This window comes from Rosa chinensis, chromosome 6 (genome assembly GCF_002994745.2).
Source record: "Rosa chinensis cultivar Old Blush chromosome 6, RchiOBHm-V2, whole genome shotgun sequence".
NCBI lineage: Eukaryota > Viridiplantae > Streptophyta > Magnoliopsida > Rosales > Rosaceae > Rosa > Rosa chinensis.
The window spans coordinates 61,543,512-61,562,474 of record NC_037093.1 but is presented as its reverse complement, the minus strand read 5'-3'; the positions used below and the strand labels follow the sequence as shown (position 1 = coordinate 61,562,474).

The 18,963-nt window shown below is 40.4% G+C and overlaps 4 protein-coding genes and 2 non-coding genes across 7 annotated transcripts; 1 reads left to right on the top strand and 5 right to left on the bottom strand.

Annotated features, from left to right (window-relative positions):
* Positions 1-155: 155 nt before the first annotated feature.
* Positions 156-1,285, bottom strand: LOC112173483 (deoxyuridine 5'-triphosphate nucleotidohydrolase). The gene is made up of 3 exons (XM_024311118.2): positions 894-1,285; positions 713-804; positions 156-621 (listed from the first exon to the last, which is right to left on the bottom strand). The coding sequence occupies exons 1-3, from the start codon at positions 1,217-1,219 to the stop codon at positions 377-379; spliced, it is 663 nt and encodes a 220-aa protein (XP_024166886.1). The 5' UTR covers positions 1,220-1,285; the 3' UTR covers positions 156-376.
* Positions 1,286-3,468: 2,183 nt separating this feature from the next.
* LOC112172196 (protein ESSENTIAL FOR POTEXVIRUS ACCUMULATION 1) lies at positions 3,469-11,603 on the top strand. Of its 2 annotated transcripts, none has more exons than XM_024309441.2 (10): positions 3,469-3,640; positions 4,699-4,787; positions 4,969-5,874; positions 5,957-6,068; positions 6,168-6,359; positions 6,758-7,549; positions 7,741-10,264; positions 10,437-10,630; positions 10,711-10,770; positions 10,997-11,603. In XM_024309441.2, exons 1-10 carry the CDS (start codon positions 3,571-3,573, stop codon positions 11,371-11,373), a joined length of 5,316 nt encoding a protein of 1,771 aa, XP_024165209.1. In that variant the 5' UTR covers positions 3,469-3,570; the 3' UTR covers positions 11,374-11,603. The 2 variants fall into 2 exon arrangements, with proteins under 2 accessions (XP_024165209.1, XP_024165208.1); XM_024309440.2 differs by having other exon boundaries at positions 3,470-3,640; positions 4,963-5,874.
* Positions 11,604-12,139: 536 nt separating this feature from the next.
* Positions 12,140-13,441, bottom strand: LOC112172197. The gene is made up of 3 exons (XM_024309443.2): positions 12,916-13,441; positions 12,608-12,847; positions 12,140-12,455 (listed from the first exon to the last, which is right to left on the bottom strand). The coding sequence occupies exons 1-3, from the start codon at positions 13,198-13,200 to the stop codon at positions 12,375-12,377; spliced, it is 606 nt and encodes a 201-aa protein (XP_024165211.1). The 5' UTR covers positions 13,201-13,441; the 3' UTR covers positions 12,140-12,374.
* Positions 13,442-16,251: 2,810 nt separating this feature from the next.
* LOC112174899 lies at positions 16,252-16,336 on the bottom strand. The gene has a single exon (XR_002926211.1). It is a non-coding gene; the product is annotated as a small nucleolar RNA R16 (small nucleolar RNA).
* An 83-nt stretch (positions 16,337-16,419) lies between these two features.
* Positions 16,420-16,508, bottom strand: LOC112174898. The gene has a single exon (XR_002926210.1). It is a non-coding gene; the product is annotated as a small nucleolar RNA R16 (small nucleolar RNA).
* Positions 16,509-17,241: 733 nt separating this feature from the next.
* Positions 17,242-18,963, bottom strand: LOC112169534. Its single transcript, XM_024306573.2, has 3 exons — positions 18,477-18,963; positions 18,044-18,391; positions 17,242-17,905 (listed from the first exon to the last, which is right to left on the bottom strand). The coding sequence occupies exons 1-3, from the start codon at positions 18,765-18,767 to the stop codon at positions 17,414-17,416; spliced, it is 1,131 nt and encodes a 376-aa protein (XP_024162341.1). The 5' UTR covers positions 18,768-18,963; the 3' UTR covers positions 17,242-17,413.

Sequence of the window (18,963 nt, the reverse complement as noted above, 5' to 3'; positions counted from 1 at the left end):
CAAAATGCCACTTCATTTAAAGCTTACATTGTACTTTCTCAGGTAAGATGGGGTAAACCAAACCAAACCAAGAGTATTTCATATATGCCATTACAAGGGAAGATGGGGTAAAATCATATATCAAGCTATGATGCCATTGGCTAAAGACTAGCATGTTAAACATCTATTAAGATTTCATATTCCATAGAACTGCATAAATCGATAACAATTAAAACTGGTTAATCATCTCCATCGATAATATTTGCATTACAAGAGCATAGCAGTCACCTAGAACTAAAAAATCAAACCTACCCAGCTAGTTTGTTCCCCAAATGTCCAAAATAACTAGCTTCAATCCCCAAAAGTCCCCGATTTTCAAAACCATAAACAGAGAGGCCTAAACACCTGTAGACCCAAACCCTCCTTCACCTCTGACAGTGGAGTCCAAATCCTCAACCTCCACAACATCAGGGGTGATGATGATCTCAATTATCAGCTGAGCAATCCTATCACCCACCTTGATCTCGAAATCGACATCAGAATGGTTGAACAAGATCACTCCAACCGGGCCTCTGTAATCGGCATCTATCACTCCAGCTCCCACATCAATGGAGTGCTTCCATGTCAGCCCTGATCGCGGCGCTACAGATAGAACAAGCCCTACTTAACATTTGAACTAAATTGATCGGAAATTGATGGCAAAAAAAATTGGGGATTAGGGTTAGGGTTTTACCAACTCGGGCATAGGTTCCTTCAGGAACTGCAATGCTCAGATCGGTTGGGACCAAGGCTTTTCCTCTGGCTGGTATCTTCGTCTCCGTTGCGCTATTAAACCCAGAAAAACCTTCATTAGATTGCAGTGATTTTTTTTTTTTTTGCCTGAACAACAAAAATGAGAGAAATGGGGGTTTTACCTTGAGAGGTCATAACCAGCAGAGAGAGGAGAGCCTCTGGACGGCAAAACGGCATTTTCAGAGAGCTTCTTCACCCTGAAAAAACCGGCGGAAGTCGTTTTCGAAACGTCGCCGTTGTGGTGGAGCTTGGCGATCTTGGGAGCTCGCTCCGTGACTTCGTGGTTTCCGTTTTGCTGGGCCATTTGGGTGAGAGAATTACGGCGGTAATTTGGGTTTTTGGGATGACGGAGATTCAGGATCAAGTAGGGAGATTGGGGTGGTTTAAATAGAGAAGGAGGCGCGAAGGACGATGTTATGGGGATTGTGGCGCCAAATATTCCCGCCATTATGCCCAGATTTCCCGCCGTTATGCTCTTCCCTTGCTGTTAATGGCGTCCCCACTTCACCCACTCTCTCCGGAAGAAATAGTGAAATACTGAATTTTGTGGGGCTTTTTAAGATTTAGGTGGGCCCGTGTAGGTGACGGAGTTGCTTAGCTCGAATACTGGAGGCCCACTCATTTCGTAATGGGCAATGAACTTCAGCCCAATGTGGGTCGGACCAGACACTGAGTTCTATTGATAACGGAAACCAGATTAAATAAATAGTTTATATTTGACCATAAAAAGATAGCAATAATAAAAAAAATAAAAAGACAGAATATGAAACGAATAAGCTAGCATGAGCATGCAAGAGCTAAATGATTAATCTTTGCGTTTAAAGGTCAAATTTCATTGTAATAAAAAAATAAATAAAAAGGGGGTGAAATTTCATTGGAAGTGTGGTAAGAAAAATACAAAATAAATTGTGTGAATATTTTGTTGTTCTCATGAATTTTGAAAGGAGAATGTAGTTACGGTAAGCTCATTATAAGTATTTGATCTTTCTTGCTATTTTATGTTCACAATCTATTCATAAGTACAAAGGGAGGTGGTGGACTAAAGCACTTGCATTTTTTCCTTATGGAGAAGAGCATCACACGGGAGAGCTTGGAGATGTTAATGCGTATTTTTCAACCTTTTGCCTCCTTTCATATGAAAATAGTCGCATTGCCCTTTTGCTTCTTTAATGCTTAAATTACTCATCCTCTACTTTTCTTTTTCTTCTTTTTTTAGCTCAGTGCTCATTGCTTCTTTAATGCTTAAATTACTCATCCTCTACTTTTCTTTTTCTTCTTTTTTAGCTCAGTGCTCATTGCTCCTTCCCAAAACATAAAGGTCAGTTACTTTTTTAATTGTTTAGTTAGCAGTAATTTCATAGTTTAAAGTTGTGATTTGTTGGAAGGATGGAGTAGCATAGAGTTATAGAGTGTTGAAGTTACAAAAGAACTTTAATCTCTTTTGTGTTAATTACACAGCAATAGTAATCTACAGCTACCATTTCGACATTTATGTGGAAATAAATTTTGATCAGCTACCATCTCTAGCTTGCAGAGAAATTGAAATGTGTACAAAGCATATTACCATCATTAAGGGACTTGATAATTTTTCTTCCTACAAGTAAGAGAATGCAACGGTGAAATGGAAAGAGCAAAGCATGTGAAGTTGTCGGATAATCAAAGTGGGGAGATTGCCTCCACCTACTTGGCAATTTTTTGTACTAAAATCATATCAGCCATTTTGTGATGAGGTAATGTTCTGTACATATATTGCATATAGAATGCAGCTTCTAGAACCGAGTAGACACAATGTAACCTAACTCATAAATAATTTTGCTTCATTTAATTTCACCTATCTTTCATTTCGTTTTAACATAGCTAAGTTTTTTTTATTAACCGAACCACACTCAACTACAAAATTCTTATTAAATGAACAAGAAATATTACAACTTTTTGCCCCGCAGCATCGCACGGGTTATTTTTCTAATATGAAACGAATAAGCATTTGGTTTTAGGTAGCATAAGTATGCAAGAGCCAAATGATTAATCTTTGCGTTTAAAGATCAAATTTCATTGTAACTTAAAAAAAGGGGTCAAATTTCATTGGAAGTATGGTAAGAAAAATATAAAACGAATTATGTGAATATTTTGTTGCTCTCGTGAATATGAAAGGAAAATGTAGTTACAGTAAACTCATTATAAGTATTTGATTTTTCTTGCTGTTTTGTAAATTCAACATGGTATAAATATCATCATATAACTATCCTAATTCTGATGCTCTTCCTCTTAATTAGTAAATCTATTCATATATGTTTTTTTGACCAAAGAAAAATATAATTGTATCTTATTGAAGATGGAAAGAAATCTAATAACATCTTTAATTGAAATTTTCAGTAACATCTTTATTCCCATTTTAAGAAACAATATAATATAATGTGTATTGTGGGGAATTTTATGAAGAGTTAACATGGCAGTTTTATGAGTTATTTTGGGGAGTTTATCCCAATCGTGTAATCCCCGTCATAATCAAGACGCGTGTGGATGAAACATCTTCCCTAAATGAAAATTACTAACTCGTTGAACAGAAAAGTAAGGGTGAGACAACAAATCGATACACCTCAAACGTGCGCTGTGTGGTTAATTGCGTCTCTTTTTTTTTTTTTTTTTTTTTGGAAGAGCAATTTTTTGTTGTTGTTGCCTCAGAACTTATATTGCCACCCTTCTCTCGCGTGTGTCTTACCTCACTCCTTCAGCGCAAAAAGGGTTTCTTTGGCTCTCTCTCTCTCTCTCTCTCTCTCTCTGCAACTTAATCGATCATCCATGGCCGACATCACCGACTCCGGTTCCCGCCACCACCTCTCCGTCACCACTCCCGCCCAGATCTCCAAAGGTACGCCCCCTTCCATTGCCTCCTACCCTCCTCCCATCCTCGATTTCTCACCCCACCGCTTTGATTTTCCACCAAAACCCTAACCTCTCCGCCGAGGGGTTTTGCTCCGCCTTTTGCATTTTTTCGCTCTCAGAGCCAATTTGACGGCGGTATAGATGATGTAGGGTTTTGATATTTCTTTCGGTGCGGTGTGTTAGGGTTTTGGTGTATCTCGCCAAATCTGATTATTTTACCCAGGGTTTCTTTTTAACGTAATTACACATTTTTTTCGTTCTTGATTTGGAAAATTATATTACTAGAATCGAACCAAGGGTTTAAGTAATGCATTCGGTTGTGTTATATTTCTGAAATTCACAATAGTGTATCAGTGGAATGCGGTAGTGATTGTTTGCCTTTTCTTTTTTCTTTTATTTTAAAAACTCTCTTCTTAGTTTTTTCGCCGCATTTTATCTGTGTACTTTAGCCACAGGCCTTATTTACAATCTGCAAGATATGTTTTTATGCAGAAAGTTTTGTGCTTTGGTGTCCTCCGTGTGACTTTAAACATCAGACATATTTTGTTGACCATCTTATTCCATTGAGGATGAAATGTTCCTATTATTTTCAAGTTTTTTATATTGCAAAGATTTTAAGTTACGAGTGGAAGAAGGTTTTAACTTTTGCAATTTGAACCTTATCACTGCTTTAAATTTAGCTGAAATTATGTTAGTTTATGTAATGAATTTCAATGGAGTTAAGGGTATTGGTGCTGCGGGATGTTAAATGAATGCAGTGTAGTCCTTTTAGTCTTCCTTTATGTCTAAAAAGAGTGTCTTTACTATTCCTGTCAAATAGTGAGCTCTCATTTTGGTTTATGGCATATTTAGCCTGCTAGAGTAGATAGTTCATATTCAATTGGTATATATAATGTTTTCCATCCAATCATTTCTGGGTGTTAAGGATTCCCCAACCAGTCGACTGTGATTGCTAGTTGTACATGTTTAATATTTGTTTTTTGGTTGTGAAGGTTATGATATTTGTACCATTTTAACGGCAGTGTTCATTTCTTATGTCTGCAGCTGGACAAGGTTCTGAGAATCCTATTCCGCTTTCACCGCAATGGCTTCTGCCAAAGGCGGGGGAGAGTAAGCCTGGAGCTTTTAATGGGGTGTGTTCTTATCACTTTCATGACCTATAATCTTCTTATCAGGATTCCGGCTTAGTCAGCTAGGAGAATGTTATTACACTGCTTTTCCTGTCAGCATGCTCTTATATCTTAAGTATGAGAATGTGTTTAGAACATTGCTTCAGAGTATCTGCTTTATTTCTTTTTTCCATCATAGATGCAGGAAAAACCTCTCAGCCCAAATCCATCATTTGGCAATCGCTCAGATGCCTTGAAGTTGTCAGGAAATGGTGAGGATATTCATGATACCCAGAAGAAAAAGGATGTTTTTAGGCCATCCTTGCTGGACATGGAAACTGGTGGTCGTCATGAACGCTGGCGGGATGAAGAAAGGGACACCAATTCTGCTGTGCGCAAGGATCGGTGGAGGGATGGGGACAAAGAGCTTAATGACACTCGCAGGATGGATCGTCGGACAGAAAATGCACCAGCAAAGCACTTTGGAGAGGCACGTCGTGCACCATCAGAAAGGTGGACCGACTCAAGTAACAGGGAGTCCAATTATGAGCAACGGCGAGAGAGCAAATGGAACTCCCGTTGGGGTCCTGATAACAAGGAGGCAGAAGGTTTGCGTGACAAATGGGCTGACTCAGGCCGAGATGGCAGCATGCAGGATAAAGGCTTATCTAATGTTGGAAATCACGGAAAGGATGAGAAGGATGGGGATCACTATCGGCCTTGGAGATCAAACTCTTCCCAAATCCGGGGAAGGGGGGAGCCTTCTCATAACCAGACTCCGGCAGTCAACAAATATATTCCTAGTAGGGGCCGTGGGGAAAATACACCTCCAACCTTTTCTGTTGGCCGTGGAAGGGTTAGCCCTGGTGGAAGCTTTATGAACAGTGTTTCTACAATTTCTCAATCTGTAGGAATTTTGGACAAAGTTGAAATTGAACATGGAGAGCCTTACCCTTTTAGGTATAGTAGGACAAAGCTGCTTGATGTATACAGGACGGCTGATATGAGATCGTCTCGAAAATTAGTTGATGGGTTTATAGATGTGACTTCTCTTACTTTGGAGGAACCATTGGAGCCTCTGGCTCTTTGTGCACCAAATTCAGAGGAAATGGTAATGCATATTCATTATAAATTATACATAATATAATTCTGATACTTTCAGCAGTTCAAATGAATGCTTTTCTTCTGAGCAGGCTCTTTTGAAGGGAATTGACAAAGGAGATATAGTAAGTAGTGGTGCACCTCAAGTTTCCAAAGATGGAAGGAACCCAGTAGAGTTTACACAAACAAGAAGAACAAAGCTTGGTAGAGCCATGCATCTATATCTCTGTGTCTGTTTGTCCTTTATTTATTTATTATTTCAATTGGGGACTGACTTGTGTTGGAACTGGATTTTCTGAGCAGGAAGTAGAGAAGACATACCGCTGGCAAATACCGATTCTAAAGATGAACACATTGTTAGTTCAAAAGGTGGTTTTTCGAATTATTTAGAGAGCTCTCCTCATGAACAGCAATTACTTCATCATGGGTCGAGCCTAAAAGCCGAAGCAACGCTGGATCAGAAGACATACTCAGAGAACAGGTTCAGAGCTGAAGGTATGTCTGGACAAACATCTTTTGTGATTGAATTGTACTATACATGCCTGGTGCTGGTTTGGATTGGATTGGATGGGAAAGGGTGATTCAAATAAATACCTTGTGGCTTTTGGAATGAAATGGAAAAATTGTTAACCTGTGGTTCAATTCCCATAAACAACTGGTTTTGTTGATTATATTGGTTCAATAGCTTCTCTCTTTTTTTGTTTGTTTTTTTCCTTTCCTTCTTAAATTTTATGAGAAGGTGCGTTCTGTGAATGTTTCACTTGCTTTCATTATAGAGGTGTATGTTTAACGTCCTCTTCTTACTTGGAATTAACATTAGCCTGTATCTACACTACTAGTGTGAGATTGGCTGATCACTAAAACAAACTGCTCAATTGAATTTCTATTTGCAGCTCTTAGGGACGATGGAGGTCCTTTCAGAAAGGCCGAGGAGGCACCTAGTAGTAGGGAATTGAGCATGCCGGGAGGAGTGAATGCTCATTCTGGCACTCCATGGAGGGCTCCATCACAGGTAGAACGCTCAAATACGGTCTTTCATGATTGGCAAGAGATTCCCAGAGATATGAAGTCAGGGGCACCCCCTGCTATGACGTGGTCACAGAGACAGAAGGATCTAAATAATGACTGGGAAAGTAATCTGGCCGAATCTTACACCAGAAATGACACAAAATGGAAAACCAGTGAAGATCCTATTATTAGAAGGCAGCTATCTGGAGTTCTAGATAGGGAACAGGAAGTAAGAAAACCTCAGCAGCCCTCACCGGAGGAACTCCAACTTTATTATAAAGATCCTCATGGTGTAATTCAAGGCCCTTTTTCTGGGGATGACATTATTGGCTGGTTTGAGGCCGGATATTTTGGCATAGATCTGCAAGTTCGTGTGGCAAATGCACCAAATGATTCACCATTTTCATCACTTGGTGATGTTATGCCTCATTTACGAGCTAAAGCTAGGCCACCTCCTGGATTTAGTGCACCTAAAAATGAAGTTATGGATACCTCAAGTAGGCCAAACTTTGGTAATGTTGGGAAGAATCATTCTGGTTTAAGCGAGGCAGATATAGCAAGAAATGATCCAAGGCTTAAACAGAGTTCAATAACAGAAGCTGAAAATAGGTTTTTGGAGTCACTGATGTCTGGGAATATGAGTGGTTCTACTCATCAGAAGTTTCCTTTTTCCGAAGGTTGGTTTTTGCTTCCAAATCTCTGAGATTTTCAGTATAAATGCGAATGAATTTATTGAATTGATTCAAGGTGGCTGTAGGTTGCTTCCCATTCCAAGCCTAACACTATTCCTGTTATAGGATTTCCCTTTGTCATTTGTTAGTTTACCGCATGGGTATCCATGACTCAATCTTTTGTATTTTATTTGTAGGTTTGCAAGGATTTGTTGGAAATAATTCTCATGGTATGCCTCATTCTGGATTGGAAAACCTGTTGGCCAAGAGAATGGCACTTGATCGACAGCGGTCAATACCTAATCCGTATCTTGAAAATCCCCATAACCAAAATGCTGAGATCAAATCAGTCCTTCAAGGATTAACTGATAGGTCTGGCTTAAATAATAATGCTGCTGGTTGGTCAAGTTTTTCTGGTCAAGGTGGGTCAGATCCACTACAGAGTAAGATAGATATGTATCATGATCAAAGTTTTCCTACCCAAGCTCCTCTCGGATTCCAACAACAGAGGTTGCAACCTCAAAATCAACCATCTTTTCCGAATCTACTCGCTCAAGCTGTTGACAGTTCATCTAGCATTTCAACGCAAGAGAAATTACTCTCTTCTGGCTTATTGCAAGATCCCCAACTGATGAATATATTGCAACAGCAGTACTTGTTGCAGTTACATTCCCAGGCACCTGTTCCAGCACAGCAGATGTCATTATTGGATAAGTACATGTTGATTAAGCAGCAGCAACAGAAGCAGGAGGAGGAACTATTACTTAGGCAACAACAGCAGCTCCTTTCCCAGGTTCTTGCGGATCATCAATCCCGCCAAAATTTTTCGGAGCCATCTTTTGGACAGTTACAGGCTGCTGCGATACCACAAGGGAATGCATCAATAGATCCGTCTCGGCTTCAGGCATCACAAGAAATGTTTCCAGTTGGTACAAATGTGCCGGTTCCTAATATGCAAAATGAGCTCACTACTAAGTTTATGGGTCTACCTCCTCAAGGCACCCAAGATATTCGTCATAATGTAAGTGATGGGGCCCCTTCTTTACCTCTACCACAAAATATTACTCATCAGAGAAGTTGGGATAATACTCATGAGGGACCGTTTAATGATGTCCATCAAGATTCATTGCCAGTGTCAAATATTGCCGAGAGATCACCCTTACTTGAGGGGACCCTTGTGCAGAAATCCATCCCAGATTCTGACTTCAATGCTGCCAAAACTGTGGAGCACACATCAGAAAAGACTTCCAGAGATGCGGCAACTGAGGTTGTTTCTGAGACAGTTGCAGATTCTGCATCTTTAAAGTCTTCTCGAAATTTTATTCCTATGCCACCAGGAGCTTGTGAGGAAGATATGCCTGAGCATGTCAATGATGGGAAAGCTCAATTAGATAGTCAGCTTGAAGAGCAGCTGGTTGAAAAGGAAAAATGCAATGAGCAGGCTCCTGCGGTGACTGAAGTAAAGAATGCTGAAGTACGTGGGCAAAAAAAGACATCGGAGAAAAAGTCCAAGAAGCAAAAATCTTCCAAGGCACAGGCTACAAATGACCAGGCAAAAGGAGTATCAAAATCTTCCTCTTCACAGCAAATAGAGCAGTCTGAAACTGACCTCAATTCAGGAATTTCTCCTCAAAAGACAAGAGGTGACAGAGGCAGTAAATCTGAAATTGGTACTTCAGAGGCTGTGCAATCCCAACAAGGTGGCGGGGATGCTGAATCTCTTCAAGTCAAGGTTGACTCTAAACCAGTTGAGCCTGTTGCAGTGCAGAATACCCAAGTACATGTTGGACAGAGAGGTTGGAAACCTGCTCCTGGTTTTAAGGCAAAATCACTATTAGAAATTCAACAGGAAGAACAGAGGAAAGTGCAAACTGAAATGGTAGTATCTGAAGTCCCCAATTCTGTCAATTCGCAAAGTTTATCAACTCCTTGGGCTGGCATTGTGGCCAATTCAGACGCAAAAATATTTAGAGAAAATGAGAGAGATGCAGAGACTAAAGAATTAAATGTTGGGAAACCTGGAACTTCAAATCGTAAGAGCAAGAAGAGCCCATTACATGATCTTTTGGCAGAGGAGGGTTTGTCCAAGGCTAGTGCAGTCATTGAGGTTCCTAATGGAATTTTAAGTCAGCCGTCTCCACAAGTTATTCCTCATTCAGTACCTGTGGATGATGATAACTTCATTGAGGCTAAAGACACCAAAAGGAGTCGCAAAAAGTCGGCAAAATCAAAGGGTTCTGCAACTAAGGTTTCAGGAGCAGTCACCCCAGTAGAAGTGCCTATTAGTTCAAGCCCCACTGAGAAAGTCAAAGGCTCCCGTTCTGTACAACAGGAAAAGGAAGTACTACCCACAATTCCATCAGGGCCTTCGTTGGGAGATTTTGTTCTTTGGAAGGGAGAAACAGCAAACGCTGCTCCTTCTCCAGCATGGTCCACTGACTCTGGGAAGCTTAATAAACGAACATCTTTAAGAGATATCCAAAAGGAGCAAGGCAAGAGGGTTTCCTCTGCTCAGCACGTGAACCAGATTACAACTCCTCAGAAATCCCAGCCAACTCAAGCCACCCGCAATGGTGCCCCTTCATGGTCACTTTCAGGATCATCTCCATCTAAGCCTGCTTCTCCAATCCAGATCAATTCCCATACTTCTCAGTCAAATTATAAAGGAGACGATGACCTATTCTGGGGCCCGATTGACCAATCAAAGCAAGAAACCAAACAGTATGTCATTCTCCTTCTTTCTATCTTCAATCAATTCATTGTGTTTGGTACATGTTCCTTTGATTAGCACTCATTTTTTTGCCTTCATGCATATGAGAGTTGGCCTTCTTTAATATCTCTAGGGGACTACTTTTGACATGATCTTTTCATTCTGTTGTTTATCTGTGAGCAGGGCCGATTTTCCTCAGTTGGCAAGCCAGGGTAGTAGGGGAATGAAAAGTACTCCTGCGAAAGTAACTTCAGGTGGTTCATTAAGCCGGCAGAAATCCGCAAGTGGCAAAGGAACTGAGCGATTACTTTCATCTTCACTGGCCTCTGCTCAGTCCTCTCTGAAAGGAAAAAGAGATGCCATGACCAAGCAATCAGGTAAGCTTTTATGGTATTGTTGTACCTTCCATGGAGGTACTAGCAGAAACTTATCTAACCATCTTCTTTTGCCATTGCAGAAGCAATGGACTTCCGAGATTGGTGCAAGAGTGAGTGCGCTAGGCTAATTGGGACAAAAGGTATGCTTGTCTTTCTGACTGAATAGTGTTATCTCTTTGCATGTGTCCATCCCTCATCTTTGTTAATTTATGTTCAGCATGGCTTCTAGTGATCAGAGGTGCTAGGAATGCATTTAGATTTTTTTTTTTAATTGTTATCTGTTGTTTAAAAGAATTTGATCTCCATGTATGTATCATATGTTTTTGATGTCTTATTTGTTGCAATGTCCTTTCTCTTTCCTGCTAGATACGAGTTTCCTTGAATTTTGCTTGAAGCAATCTAGAGCTGAGGCTGAGTTGCTTCTGATAGAGAATCTTGGGTCTTACGATCCTGAACATGAGTTCATTGAAAAATTTCTCAACTACAAGGAGTTGCTACCAGCGGATGTCCTTGAAATAGCTTTTCAAAGTCGGAATGATCAAAAGGCCGCCACTGGATTCAGTGGTGCAGGTGTCAATTCCTACGGTGCAGATGTTGGGGATGTTGATCAAGATGGTGGGTCCTCCAAAGGGGGTGGCAAGAAGAAGGGGAAGAAAGGGAAGAAGGTTAGCCCTGCCGTCTTGGGATTTAACGTTGTTAGTAACCGGATCATGATGGGTGAGATCCAGTCAGTCGAAGACTAGGAAGTTTTAAGAGGCAGTTGTAAATAGTTTTTGGCTTTGGACCTGTAAATGCTATTTACATTTCCCATTTAGAATTTTGCGTTCCTTCTGTAATGCCACAGCAGCAGTGCTAATTTTTCTGCTCGAGCGATTTTGTGTAATCTTCCAGTGGTGAGAGACTAAGAGTACTGTTATCAATCCTACCGGAAGTTTAATCTTCGATCAGGCACCACACCGGTGCCCTTTGATAACTTGCTTTATCTTATTTTCAGCTATAGATTTGGTAGCCAGCAATCGGATAAGTAGTTGGATTGTCCAGATGCTATGTCGGGTCCTTGAAAATTGCAATTAGTTGCATCCATTTTCATGGCCCTGAAGTGCAAAGTTATTTTTTTACTTTACCAAGCCGTCGGCAAATATATGCCCCCATTTAATTTATTGTTTAACCCTGTACCGATGAAAATCCGTTGCCTATAGTTCCAATCAATATATTTACTAAGCACTTCTTGATAATCTTTTGAAACGAACTCCAATCCGAAGTGTACCTTTTGGGCTGCTAAATGAGTTGTGCGAACCAAATAAGCGAGTTGTTGCGTGGTTTATGAGAATTGATGAAATGTGAGCTAGATGTCGGTAGATATGGAAAACTTCATTTGAGAGCGTGATAGTTATATAACATTTCCGATCAATCCTGTTAAGAATGTAAATCGCATATGAAAAAATAAGAACCTTTGTAAATGTATTTATAAGAACTTGGACAAGTCCAACCATAACCATTACCAATTGATTTTGATTTTCAGCAAGAAAATAAATTGAATAAATCCCAATTCCAGGAATAGCAACTTTTCAGCATTTCCGGAAACCCTTTATTGATGATAATACCATTATGTATACGAGTGTAACTAAAACCTAACTTCATACTCAGTCAGATATCACCATTGCTTGAGCTAATAGTGGTGCATGGATTTGAATATAATATAAGATGGATCAGATTGTTGAAGATGTGCAGGAGCAAATTCTAGTTATGAGTTGCTCCCTACTGTATGAGTTTCCTCCTTGTTTTCCTTTGTTTTCTTGATCTTCCTTTTCAATTCCGTAACGCCCTGTACAACAAACCCAATCAAAAGAACAAATTAATATCGACATCAAATCAGTTTCCATTTTTCGAAAAAATGAACAACCTTTTCTAATCACTTGACAACACTCAGAAACATTGAGTTTGTGGATGCAGCAGCTAGCTAACAATAATACAAACCTTGGATTGGAGTGGGAAGGGTTCAACAACATTGATGGAGCGAATGGACATCTTAGCAATCTCAGAAACGGCAGCGTTTCTGACAGCAGGAACATCACTGCTCAGAGGATCATAAGCAGCTTCAAAAGCCTCCTGCCAAAACCGAGGCAGTCGGGTCGTGCTTCTTCTGCTCGACCCCGTCTGCCTCTGCGTGTACAAATCCCACAAGTGCCTCACCACCTTCTCTCTGTCCTCCACTTCCTGCATAACCAACAAGCCCCTCAATTTTACCAAATCATACTCTTACAAGAACGTACGCGGTTACTTACCAGAATATCAAGATCGTCGTACGTCGGGAGGTTGAGCTGGTCGGAAAGGCCGGTTAAGTTGCCGGCAGACCATCTGAGAGTAACGGAGCCGGTGAACATGGACCAGAAAGCTAGCAACAGAATCGCCGCTAGAGCCCAGAACTTGTAGCGATTCTTGACAACAAACAGCCGAGCTGTTTTTGACGAAGACGAGGGTGAGCTCTCCGGTTTCCTGATCAGCGGAGTTGCGGCGGTGGTTGGTGAGGGAATTGAGACGAGTGTCGGTGGTGCATCTTCGTCTTTCATTTCTGTATAGCTAACTAGACAAGAAAGGGAGGAGTGATATTAATTTTGGTACCTCCTCCGGGGTAGTGTGGGGTTTATATGTTTAGGGGTTTTTGGGTGGTGACCTCACAATAATAATAGAGCCCATGAGGAGGGAGTGGGTGAAGTGAACAGTGAATCACTGTGTGTGTGTGTGTGTGACGAGCTTTAAATCGGGAGATGATGGGAGTGCTTGGCGAGCTACCATTCCCATTCCCATTCCCATTCCCATTCCCATTCCCAGTGGTTTTGTAACGTCTGGGTCTTATGAGGTCTACCTTTACGGCTTTACGCGGGAGTGGACGAGTTGCCGACCTGCGTTGACTATACAGGGGCACAGCTGCACCGACGCGACGGGGGGTTTTGGTTTCTTATGGATGGATATACATGGATGAAGGTTGGAGGATTCATTCCTTTTCATCCTTTGTGTAGTGGAAAAGAGAGAGACTCGGAAAAATTATGACTAATTGAATTTTGTGCTATTTTACCTGTCACATAATGATATACAAGTCATACTTTAGTTATTATTATTTTTTGGCTTCAACCTGAATGAACAGAAATGATGGCATGACTGACTCATGAGCCACAAAGCTGAAATTGACAATTAACATATGGCAAGTCACCTCGCTCCCAGTCCAAAAGCAAAACAAAGGAATCAAGGACTGGCACCTAACATGCAATAATGCCATGTACAAAAAAACAAATATCAGGATTGAGACCTGCATTGAAACAACATTTTCAATATTATCCCAGGCAATAGGACGAGTACAAAACTACTCCATTGTAGGAGTCGGGCTTTCGATTTGATAACAGCCCTTTTTTTGGTGAAAGCTGGCCCAAAATATTTGATGAATTCAAATACACTGTTGGAGGTGAAAAATTCCGTAGAGGAGTTTGACTCAACAATTAATGCGGACTGGAGCGGAAGCTGAACCAGGGATAATCTAAAGGTTTCAATTTGTCGTTGACTTGATGTTTGACGAAGCGCAGACTCCTTTTGGCTTCCTCCCTCTGTATTCTCCCTATGCGAGCTCCCTCCGTAACCTCCCTTCGTAGCTTCCCTTCGTAATCTCTCTCCGCTTTGTCACCTCTCTATGTAATCTCCCTATGTAAACTTCCTATGTAACCTCTCTCCGTAGCTCCTCTTCGTAATCTCTCTCCGCTTCTTGGTTTTGATGAAGAAACGGAGTCTCTTCTTTGTCGTCGGTGTGAGAGAGGAGGAGGGGGTACCTGCAAAAGACCCTCCGATGCCTAAGTCAGTATTTTTCTGAGCCAAGGATTGAAGTCTCGACTAGAGTTCGATGCCATACCTGGAGGTTCTGCTTTCCTTTTATAGTCGACTTACAACTTGGGCTGCAAGTAAACTTGCATGGCAAGATACCGATAACTTGGATGGCAAGCCACCATTAAGGCTGCACTTACTCCTGTAATAACTGTCACTTATTGGCGGCCATGATTGCCACGCTAAATATCGCATTAACCGTCACATTTACGGCTACATTAACTATCACACTTACTGCTGCCATTATTGCATGGTCAAATTAATTGACCACCCCCACACACACTAGTAGGCTTGTGGCAATGGCAATTCATCACACGAGTTCGGGGATAGGAAATCTTGTCGGTTTGAATTTTTTTCTTCTTCCTAATTCTACGCAGCAAAAGTTCACAATTTGTGAAACATAATTTTAGGTGTTTTAAATAGATTATTTTTTATTAATTTTATTCTGAACTGCTTTTAAAATATCTTTAAAAAAAAAAATCTAGATTTTGAAATTTTATCAGTTTAAGAAGTGCTTAAAAATCATGAATTGAGGTGAGATGAATTTAGAGAGAAAATAAAGTTCTATATTTTTAGCTAAAATCCACAGACCCGAGTGAAAAATCAAGATTTCGGACCAACAGAAAATACTAAAAAAGTGTTGGGATTCGCAACATGATTAAACCTTCGTAGCCACTCTCCCTCATTATGGCTAATAGTGCTTGGTTAGCCTCTAGTTTCCTACTTTCCTTAATCGGACGGGACATCTTCCATAACTTCACGACATTCAGACAACCATGCTGAGATTCAGAAAAACCGAGGTATTTTGATTCTTCTTTTAGCTACTGCTCTCGTTTATTGTTCTGGCCTGGTGCATCTCAGTGTTTCCCATGAGTTTAGGGATGCCATAGGTTGTCATCAACTTTAGTTGCTTAACCTCACTTGGTTTCTTTTGTTCTAGTTGCCCGGTTTTTGCTTAGTTGCTTAACCCCTCCTGGTTTCTGTGTGTGTTCAAATTGTCCAGTTTTCACTAGTATCATTGAAAGACATCCAAAACAATCGAGCAGTTCATCATCATAAAACCTTACGTCCCCTGTATTGAAAATTGGGACAACAAGAGTCCTGTAATATATTAGGGTATTCAATGCTTAGGTTTAGTCAAAAACCTACACTCTCAATGCTCTCTGCCTTCAATTAGTGTACATGGAGGTGCCTCAAATTGTACAGAAGCAGGTAAATTGCAGCTAAGAAAAACTTGCTAAAAGTTGGGAACACATCTACTGATAAAAACGCATTTAAAATCTCCACAAAATCTCATCATAAAATGTTAAAAACTTCATTCCATACAGAAAAAAAAAACAACTAAGAGGGAATTGAAGAACAAATGCTAAAACAATGATGACTACGCCGCTCAGAAAGGTGCACATGATATCATGGTTTATTTCATATGTCCAGACATAATAGAGCAACATCATCACAGCAGCACATACGAAACTACTTCAAACCAATAGATTCAATCAATATCATCATGAAAAACACCAATGAAATCCAAACTTAGCTAAATTATCCGAGTTTAAAAACCTAACCACTGATCAAAGATGTAACACTCAGAGACATTCCACAAGTGGAAGTTTCAGACACGTCTACATAGCATCAGATTCTGACCGCCCGTCTGCTTTTTCTCATCATCGCGTAGTATTAAATCCATGAATCTCAACAAAAAACTAAGCAAAATTCACATTGATAAAAAAAAAACACAACAATAAAGCGGGGCAAGCTTCAGATAATAAGCGGAGATATTGTCTACATTTAATTCGGTGTGTAGTATAAGTGATAGATTTTTCATCATATGCTTGCCCCCTTCATCACAAAAATCTAAAAACTGAAATTTTTGTAAAGATTGAAATCGAAGACTAAATTCTGAAGAAAAATGGATAATAAATGGCATCAGATAATAAGCGGAGTTTGATGTCAACACAATTACTCAGTATATCAATAAGCGGAAAAGATTTAATCATCACTTGCCATTTGAACCCAGAATCAATAGAACACAGAGAAAGTTAATAAGGAAAGGAACTTGAAGAGAAGAAATATAGGTAGGTCCATTTGACCCAAAGCCAAACAACATAATCTGCAGTGAGCTGGTAAGCCAACCTGAATGAATCTCGGCATCAGTTATATCTCCTCCAGCATTTAAATTTTGCTTACGAAGAAGAGGGTAAAACAGATGCCCAATAACATATCAAAATCACAAACAATAAGACCTGATCCAAAACCGGAGGCTAAAATTTCAGATCTGGTAAACAAAACGATTCCACAGTAATTCTAATTCTAATTAAATTGATGTTATAAAGAGAGAGAGAGAGAGAGAGAAGAAGAACCGAGAGGGCTGGGAAGAAAGAAGGATGAGATACGGCAAACATAGCACTCGAGCTTAAATAGGGGATTTGCGTGAATTAGGGTTTTACCGATCAGATCGGTGAGTCCAGATCTTTTCTACTTGGGCCTTTTAAATTTAGGCCCATCATTACATTAGGCCAACTTCAAATGAACACGTTTTGTATATTAAGTCCTCTCATTTTTTTTTCAAGGTCCATCCCACCTTCTCAAATTTCAATCCCATGTCATTTTGGAGAAATCGAACCAGTCTTTGACTTTTTGTTCTCAATCCAACCGGGTGTTAGAGGATCAATGCTCTCCTCTTTCATGTGAAATCCAAGTGTTTCTAGGTTTATATTTTTTCACTTAAATGTAACGATTAATGTTTGAAGAGCATTCAAGTTCTGAAATATTGTAAAAAATTTCCACTTAACCGGTAGAAAAACCGAATTTCTGTTACCTAGCTATATGTACATGCATTTGTTTGATTAGCGTTATCAATTGAAGAACAAAAGAGTAGCTAGCTCTCGGCTTGGTCACTTGAAACAGTCCATGTTATTGTTCTCCATCATCCCTCTTGAGGTCGGAAGGAGGCAGAAAACACTCCATGGACAACCCACAGATATTGAAATCAACCTCATCAATCTCCCACGTCTCCTCAATCCTTCGCTTTTGATTATAAGCATGTCCATACCTAAATAACAATGCAGATGTCTTACCACCATGTGCTATGTTAATGCCATCGACGTATCTATAGTCCCCTACCAACGTCTCCATAGTTGTTTCCCAAAAAACGTGGTCGTCTCCTCTAGCGGCCTTCATTTTCACCAATTTTGTGTCCTCAAACTGGACAAGAAGCCCTGTTCTTTGGCTGAAGTACCCCCATATCGTGTGGTGGACTATTTCAGTTTGGGATGTGCTTTGTGATTGAAGAATATCTGCTGGCGTTTCAAGCTTGAGTATGAAACATTCTTCTTTGTTGATGGTTTTCTCTCCGGTGCATACTGCGTCCAAAAACAAGTTGGCTGTGCTCCTCGGATCCAATCCCTAATTAGCAAGCAAAGTCAATATAATTACATGTTTCCCCTGATGATTATAAATTTACATAATCTGGCATACTATGTTATTGATCACATTGATAGTTTTGATAACGTACATGTATGCTAGTGCCTAGTAAGTATTCACCTGAAAGAAGCGACGGAGGGGTCTTGGGGGGCCTTTATTGGCATGAGAAGGTTGAGAACCGGACTGATTCCATGCAACAGAGCCATCACTTCCGGCGCTTACCTTGTAGCCGGAAACAACCAGCTCTAAGTACCACAAGTCAGGATTCTTTTGCCAAAGAACAAATCCACCGACTTCACTGTTGACTTTCGTCGTCGTTTGAACACTGTTATCATCGGCTTTGTGCATTTCAGATCCCACCATCTTCACCTGCCCTACTGCACACATACTATTCACGGCATTCAATGCCGCTAGTCCCCCGATAGCTGCTACATATTGTTGTACAATGTATTTCGCAGTAGAAGCCTCCTGCATCATGCAAATCTTCGGTTCAACGTACACAATATAAAGAACTAGATTGTCAAAATGCGTTGCTATAACACAAATTACGTACGATGGAACAATCTTTGATCGGGCGAGTGAGGGCACAGTCGCAATGAACCTGAAGAGGGATTAGAGGAGAACCCACAAGCTTAAGCAATGCCATAAACTCACTATTTGATCCTGACGGGAGATGAGAAGTGGAGTATTTCCCATGGGATTGATTTTTCATGAATGTTCGCAAATTATGCCAACGCAATATAGCACTGCTGCCCATAAGGGTGAACATTTCTTCGGGTATCGGCACCTCAAGAACGGTTTCAAGGCCATCTTCATTGTCGAGGTTAGGGCACAACTTCCTCATATATAAGAAAGATAAAGGAATGATAGTGAGATTGAAAGAGGAAATGGGAGAGGTTTCCAATCCCCTTTCTCACCACCCTAAAGAGGCTTTAGGGTGTTTGAAAAAAAAAATTGGATGGAGGAAGTAGGGGGTGGTTTTAATTTCTCGTTGAAAAGACTAATTAATTAATCTGGGTATTAGGCCATCAGAAAATCGA

Excerpts from the sequence above, each read along its gene's own strand:
- LOC112172197 (XM_024309443.2), bottom strand. The coding sequence starts at position 13,200 with ATGAAAGACGAAGATGCACCACCGACACTCGTCTCAATTCCCTCACCA. Across the intron at positions 12,848-12,915 it reads ACGACGATCTTGATATTCTG|GAAGTGGAGGACAGAGAGAA; the intron begins GTAAGTAACCGC and ends TTGGTTATGCAG. Across the intron at positions 12,456-12,607 it reads CCTTCCCACTCCAATCCAAG|GGCGTTACGGAATTGAAAAG; the intron begins GTTTGTATTATT and ends TTTGTTGTACAG.
- LOC112172196 (XM_024309440.2), top strand. The coding sequence starts at position 3,571 with ATGGCCGACATCACCGACTCCGGTTCCCGCCACCACCTCTCCGTCACC. Across the intron at positions 3,641-4,698 it reads TCCCGCCCAGATCTCCAAAG|CTGGACAAGGTTCTGAGAAT; the intron begins GTACGCCCCCTT and ends TTATGTCTGCAG. Across the intron at positions 10,771-10,996 it reads TAGGCTAATTGGGACAAAAG|ATACGAGTTTCCTTGAATTT; the intron begins GTATGCTTGTCT and ends CTTTCCTGCTAG.
- LOC112169534 (XM_024306573.2), bottom strand. The coding sequence starts at position 18,767 with ATGAGGAAGTTGTGCCCTAACCTCGACAATGAAGATGGCCTTGAAACC. Across the intron at positions 18,392-18,476 it reads CGATCAAAGATTGTTCCATC|GAGGCTTCTACTGCGAAATA; the intron begins GTACGTAATTTG and ends TGCATGATGCAG. Across the intron at positions 17,906-18,043 it reads CCCTCCGTCGCTTCTTTCAG|GGATTGGATCCGAGGAGCAC; the intron begins GTGAATACTTAC and ends CTTGCTAATTAG.
- LOC112173483 (XM_024311118.2), bottom strand. The coding sequence starts at position 1,219 with ATGGCGGGAATATTTGGCGCCACAATCCCCATAACATCGTCCTTCGCG. Across the intron at positions 805-893 it reads GCTGGTTATGACCTCTCAAG|CGCAACGGAGACGAAGATAC; the intron begins GTAAAACCCCCA and ends TGGGTTTAATAG. Across the intron at positions 622-712 it reads AGGAACCTATGCCCGAGTTG|CGCCGCGATCAGGGCTGACA; the intron begins GTAAAACCCTAA and ends TTCTATCTGTAG.